This window comes from Acomys russatus, unplaced genomic scaffold, assembly GCF_903995435.1.
Source record: "Acomys russatus unplaced genomic scaffold, mAcoRus1.1, whole genome shotgun sequence".
Taxonomy (NCBI): domain Eukaryota; kingdom Metazoa; phylum Chordata; class Mammalia; order Rodentia; family Muridae; genus Acomys; species Acomys russatus.
Genome location: NW_026131852.1, coordinates 51,351 through 58,670, shown reverse-complemented (window position 1 = coordinate 58,670; position 7,320 = coordinate 51,351). Strand labels below are relative to the sequence as shown.

At 39.0% G+C, this 7,320-nt stretch overlaps 1 gene segment (V, D, J or C); it reads right to left on the bottom strand.

Annotated features, from left to right (window-relative positions):
* Positions 1-5,187: 5,187 nt before the first annotated feature.
* Positions 5,188-5,857, bottom strand: LOC127186570 (Ig heavy chain V region 1-72-like). The segment is given in 2 exon segments: positions 5,188-5,684; positions 5,767-5,857. Coding segments are annotated over 2 exon segments (588 nt in total).
* Positions 5,858-7,320: the final 1,463 nt, after the last annotated feature.

Sequence of the window (7,320 nt, the reverse complement as noted above, 5' to 3'; positions counted from 1 at the left end):
TGCTGGTCTAACTGGATGTCTACATGTAGAAAAAGCAATTAGACCCCTATTTATCACCATGCACAACAATCTCTTTCGCTTAATAAAAAACAGATTCTCAAAAGTCTGCAATGACTTTCTCCACTTCTTACTTTCTTTCTTTCTTTCTTTCTCTCTCTCTTTCTTTCTTTTGTTCTTTTTTGTTTTATTTTCTATTTATTGTTATTTTGTTTCATTAGGCTTATTTCCTTATTCAGTTACATCTCAAACACAGCCCTCTCCCTCATTTATGGCCTCATATTCCTCCCCTTCTCTCCATTTCCCCCATCAACTACTTCTCAGAAAAGGAAAGACTGCCCCTCAACAACCTAGACCAGTACATTGGGATTAAGAACATCCTATTACACTGAGGCCAGACAAGGCAGTCCTGCTAAAGGGCATTGATTCAATAACAAGCAACAGAGTCCACTTCAGAAACACTTGGTAGGGGACTCCCATAACGACAAAGCTGCCCATCAGTTACATACCTGTAGGGTCATAAGCCCAGACCATGTATGCTCTTTTGTTAGTCTGTCAGTCTCTGTAAGTCTTCATGTGCAGTTCTTGTCCCTCCAGGTCCTTCTATCCTTCCCCTCCATACTTCCAAGCCCCGATCTCTGCCCCATGTTTCTCTGGGACTCTTGCATCTGATTTGATCTGCTTCTGGGTGGAGCCTCTCACTGGATAGTTATAAAAGGCTTCTCTCTGGAAGTATAGCAGAGTATCATGAACAGTGTCAGATGTTGGATATCTACCATGGAGTAGCACTCAGATTGGGCTAAATATTTGGTTGGACATTTCCTCAAACTGTGTTCCTGCTTTATCCCTGCACTTCTTGTAAGCAGGTTAAATTTTGGGTCAAAGGTTTTATGATACCTCACTGCTAATAGTCTCACCTAAGACTCCTCTCAGGAGCCTACCTTGTCAGAGGTCTTCAGCTTGTCTCAGAAATGACCTGCCACCATATTCTTTTCCCTTCTCACTCTCTGCACATTCACGCCTTGTTCCTTCTCTCTCCAAAACTAATCCAAACCTTCATTTTTCTGCCCATACAGCCTCCTATCAAGTTTACTCATTTCACCTACTTCCAGCTCTTTGTGTTTGATGATTGTAGTAAGATTATCCTGTAATATATGGCTAATTCTCAATTTTAAGTGGTATGTACAAATGGAAGTTGGTCTCTTCAGAATCTGGGTTACCTCACTCAGCATGACTTTTTCTACTTCCATCCATTTGCATGCAAATTACATGATCACTTTGTCTGTCATAGCTGAGTAGTATTCCAACCTGTAAACTTACCACATTATCCTTATCCTTTCCTCTGTTGAGAGACACCAAGACTTTCTCCAGTTTCTGTCTGTTATGAATAAAACAGCTATGAACACAGTTGAGCAAATGCCTTTTGGGTATATGCCCTGGAGTGGTATAGCTGGGTCTTGAGGAACAGCTATTCCTAACTTTCTGCAACAGCCCCAGAATGATTTCCACAGTGGTTGTGCAATTTTTCACTCCCACCAACAATAGAGGAGTATTTTCCTTGCTACACACACTTGCCAACATGTGCTATCATTTGAGTTTTTTATCTTAGCCATACTGACTTGTGTAAAGTTGAATCTCAGAGTTGTTTTGATTTGCATTCACCTGATGACTAAGGATGTTGAGCACTTCTTTAAGTGTTTCTCTAGGCCATTAGAGATTCCTTGGTTGAGAATTCCCTGTTTAGCTCTGTACCCCCTTTTTTAATTCGATTACTTGTTTTGTTGTTGTTTAATTTATTAAGTTCTTCATATATTTGTATATTAGTCCTTTATCTGATGAAGGGTTTATGAAGATATTTTAATATTCACCTGTCTCTGCCTCCAAAGTCATGAGATCAAAGCAAGCACCACTACTACAGCTTTTGCTGAATGCAAGAAATATCATTTTGTAGTGATATGGATGCCTGAAGACTCATAGTAGAGAATAAGAAACATAAGACACTTATGTAAAATGCATATCCTCCATCCCATCCCCTCAAAAAGAAGCAGCTTAGACAAAAAGCTGTCAAAGGGAATGCTTAACAATTGTGATAAGAATGTTGATGTGTTGTTCTCTAAGATTGATATATTCATGCAGGGTTGCAGATGGGAAAGGATTCAGTTTTCCTAAAGGGATGGTCACTTGGTGCATGGATATGCCCCAGTAAGTATATAAACAACAAAAATTGAAGTTGTTTGTTTGTTTGGAAGGATTGCTGCTGCTGCTGCTGCTGCTGCTGCTACTACTACTACTACTACTACTACTACTACTACTACTACTACTATTGTCACTAATACTATTATTATTATTATTATTATTATTATTATTATTATTATTATTATTATTATACTCATCCTCCTCTTCCTTCTTCTTTTTCTTCTTCTTCACTACAAGAATGGGTTGTAGAATTTGGGAGTACCAAGTAGGGAGTGTGATCAGAGTGCGTAATGTGAAATTCTAAAATAATCAATGAAAATATTATATTGGAAAAAAGAATAATAAAAGGAGGTGTGAAGAAAAAGCCCTGACAAAGCATTATGAAGCAAAGGACCTCTTAAAAATGGGTTAAGTTCATTTTGCCATGTGCATCTACTGCTAAGCATAGACTTGTCATTAAAATTGGGTTGTAATCCCAGTCAGACATCCTTGAAGAAAATTAATTTTTCCTATGTGAGATACATCCTAGGATAATAATGGGGCTTCTGTACATTTTCACTCTCTGCACTGAGACTCCATCTAGCTTAGACCTTTGAGGTCACTGTGCATGCTGCCACAGATTCTGAAAGTTCATATCTGTACCAGCCCTATTGTATCTGGAAGACTTTGTTTTCTTAGTGTCACAAATATGCTCTGGCACTTAAATTGTTTCATTCACCACCTTTAGAGTGTTCCCTGTGTCCTGAAGGGAAAGCTTTGATGGAGACATCCCATTTAGGTTTGAGTATTCCAAGGTATCTCAGTCTCTGCATATCTCCAGTTGTGGGTCTCTGTGTTTGGTCCTATTTAGTGAAGGAGGGCGCTTCTCTGATGATGAATGCACAAGACACTGACCTATGAGTATAGCAGACTCTTCTTAAGAGTCATTTTATGCCTATGTTCCTTTAGCAGACCAGTAGTTTTTTCCCCTAATTCCTTCACAAATCTAGTCTCAAGTTCATTACCAACATATCAGAGTCCAGTATGGGTTTAATATCAAAGAGTGAACATAAAGTCCAGTTATTTATTGATTTGGTACATTCACAAGATCACAATCACACCAGCAAATATTACAGGCAGATCACTATTGTATATCAAAGAGTTTGTTACTGTGTTGGTTTGTACTTGGGCAGCATGCAGAGTACCTTGGAGTAAAATTAACACTATTCAGTGAAAAGGGAAGTTCACGGAAAACATCAAACAGAGCTCTGATGTTTAATGACTTGTGTATGTATGGTTTTCAACAAATGGCCTAAAACACCCTACACCTCTATGTCCTGTTCCTCAATGTTCATTGTCTGGCCACCAATCCACCTGCATTCGCCAAGCCTGATACTCCATGAACATTCAGCTTAGACTCTTTCTTCCATCAAATACCTTGTATCCTTGGGACGCTGAGACACAATAACCTCAAGCTGTGTGCTATCCCCAAACTACTTTGTCTGGTCACTCCACATATGTTCCCCAAGGCTGACACTCCAGAAATATCCAGGCTAGACCTTCTCATAAAGATTCTTGACCAGGGAAATGTGGCCACTCCATAACACAGCTATCTTACTACAGCAAGCTATGGATACACTGATGCAATGGAAGCACAAGAAATGTACGAAATTCCAATGATATAAAGATGATAGAGGACTTTAAAAGGATGAAATAAACAAATCTATCAAAGACACACAGGAAAATATCAATCTCCCTTAGAGAAATACAAGAAAACTCAGTTAAATAGGTGAATGATATGAATGAAATTGTTCAAGACCTGAAATTGGATGTAGAAGCAATAAAGAAAACACAAACTGTGGGAATCCTCAAGATGAAATACCTACAGAAAAGGAAAGGAGAACAACAGATTACAAAAGATGGAAGAATCTCAGACATAAAAGATACAATAGATCTGTCCAAGAAAATATTAAATCTAAAAAGTTCCTGAAAGAAAGCACTCATGAAATCTGAGATACTATGAAAAGACCCAACCTATGAATATTGGGATAGAAGAAGTTGAAGAGTCCCAGCTCAGATTTAAGAACATTTCTTGAGATCATTTAAGACTTGAGACTATCAAAGGAGTTTTTCTTTACCCACATGTTGGTGTTAGGATTTTGTAGGTCATATTCATGTCATAATTTATTCTCAGGTACTCTAATAAAACTTCTCATCTTTCCTCATCCAGGAATACTCTTATCATTCATCATTAGTATTTTCCTTTTTATGGTTTTATTATAGAATAAACATGTCAATGGACCTGGCCATGGGTGAAGAGATTGAAATGGTATGGTATGTTGTAGGGGCACCCTAAGTCACCATTTCTTTATTTATAGGTGTCTCTTTAAAACATTGACAAAGGCACTATATGTAGTTGGTTCTGCCCATGCTTAGGAGGTTCCATCCAATCCACTAAAGCCCATGACAAGGACTTTGTCTCACACAGTGTCACCATACACAAAATGGGGAAGCTAGCTGAGTCAAATCCTTGCAGGTGTCCAGGTGTGAGTGAGGGTTGTAAAAATCTGCCTTGCTTTGTCTGCCAAGGTGTAAATAGCAAAAACACCAGCCTGTACCTATTAGAGTTGAAGTGTAAATAGAAAAAACTAGCCTGGAAGATGAATAGTTAAACTACAAAAAAAAAACATCTGCCACCAGATGAGCATTTAACTATGCTGTAACCCGCCCCAGTTTTCCCTGAGTGCTGGAGCTGATCACTAACATCCTGGCTAAAGAGACCTGTAAAATATAAGTCTCCTCACAAGAAGGAATTCACCTGGGATGTGGAAGAATCCCTAGCAGAAAGGTGGTGCACCAATTTGATCCACCTTCGTTTAACCTGTGTGCATCTCCAGGGTTTTTCATTTTTTATTTTTTTATTAAAGAAGAAACGTATCAGTGGAGGAGGTCAGTGGTGAAGATGTCAAATGGTCTGGTGTTCTGTAGAGGCATCCTAAACCAACATCACTTTACTCATGGATGTCCTCTTACAAAGTTGACAAAGGCACTATAGCACTGAGAGGAGGAAGCAGAAAAATGAATGCTCGAAATTATTATTTCTGAGCAATTCTCCAGGCTAATATCCTCTGTCTTCTCAGGCTCGTGGATGCTTCCTGATCCTCCAGAGTTTCTGACAGACTCAAGATGTGGTTGCAGCACTGTGTGTCTCACACAGTAATAGATCGCAGAGTCCTCAGATGTCAGGCTGCTGAGTCCCATGTACGCTGTGCTGGAGGATTTGTCTGCAGTCAGTGTTGCCTTGCCCTTGAACTTCTGATCATACTTAGTACCACCACTTCCAGCATAAATCCTTCCAATCTTCTCCATGCCCTGTCCAGGCTTCTGCTTCACCCAGTGCATATAGTAGCTGGTGAAGGTGTAGCCAGAAGCCTTGTAGGACAACTTCACTGAGGACCCAGGTCTCCCCAGCTGAGACCCAGACTGCTGCAGCTGGACCTGGGAGTGGACACCTGTGGGGAGAAAGAAGGAGTGGATGCCACTATCACCTGATTGTATGGACTCTCCTCAAGCCTGGAAATTGGACCACCTTACCTGTAGCTGCTGTAACCAGGAAAAGAATGATCCAGCTCCAGCTGGGGTAAGGACCTGTGTACTCAGTTATTGTCAAGAGGACAGTGATCATAAGTTTCTTTGGAGTGTGAACATCCCTGTTTTTACCACCACAGACTTACATGACTTGCATATCCATGACCATGGTACTTCTTAGATAAGGACATCCCACAGCTGGAGAAAAAGGAGGCAGAGGTCATCTGAGTCAGTCAGCAGGACACTAGACCCAAGTACATATCCTATCTGAGGACATACATCCCATACCTCTCCCCTGAGCTGTGGATGCTATGGGTGTAACATCAGGGCCTAGGCTCTCATTGGATTCCAGGCCTGAGATGATTGCTCCAATGCAACATATTGTCTGACTAGTTTACAGATGGTGATTGTGAAATTCCAAAACAGCCAAGTTATAGGGATTTACAGCCTCCTTTTGATACAAACAATTAACATTTGCCTTTCTATGAGGTTATATGCTAAAATGTTCACACAAATGATCAAAAGTGAATATTCTTCAGAAGAATTTGCACAAATGATTATTGTAGCACCATCACAATAACTAAAATATGGGGGAAAACTATCTGTAAGAAGAGTAAAAACGACAGGGTTATATATACAACACAACAAAAGTTCTACATCAGAAAGAAATGTGGATCTTAAGTCATTTTTAGGAAAATGGATGCAACTGGTGATAACTGTATTAATTAAGACTATTTAGAAAACACAGACATTGAGTCAGGCATGGTGGCACACACCTTTAATCCCAGCACTCTGGAGGCAGAGGCTGTCTGATCCCTGTTTGTTTGAGGCTAGCCTGGTCTACAAAGTGAGTCCAAAACAGCCAAGGTTACACAGAGAAACCTTGTCTCAAAAAACTGGAAAAAAAGAAAAGAAAGAAAACACAGACATTAAATGAGACACTTGAATACTTCTTAGATATTTTACTGTTATATAGAACTATGTATACAAATACATAATATTGTTATAAATTAAACTATCTAGCTTACTAAAGTGAAAATATGAGAGGCAAAAAAAGGAAGGGTGGAAGTTATGAGAAAAATATTCACAGTGTTTACAAGACTCATCTGAAAATTCTAAACCAATGTGAAATTGTTATTTATACTTTATAGAATGATTTTATTTGAAAACTTCATTCATAGATGAAATACATTGTGATCATATCTACCCCCACTAGTCCAGTGGGATCTTCCAATAAGTCTCTTTCCCAACATCCTGACTTTTTTTTCTTTAATAACACAGTGAATCCGATTAGTGCAATTTATATGCACATAAGTAGTGTCATTTATATTACTGCATAGAACACCTGCAGAAACAATTAAAAATAGAGATTTTATTTTCTTCATTAGTCATTAAATGCCAATAGTCCTTAGCTTGATGTGGACTCTCAGGAGTTCTCTGTTATCCATGTTGTAATATTTTTAAAACTGTGGTACTATCTTTAATGATGAGACTGGAGCCCATGTGTCATTCTCAGAGGACAACTTAAAAATTCAGTTTCTGTATTGTACCATCTGGGTC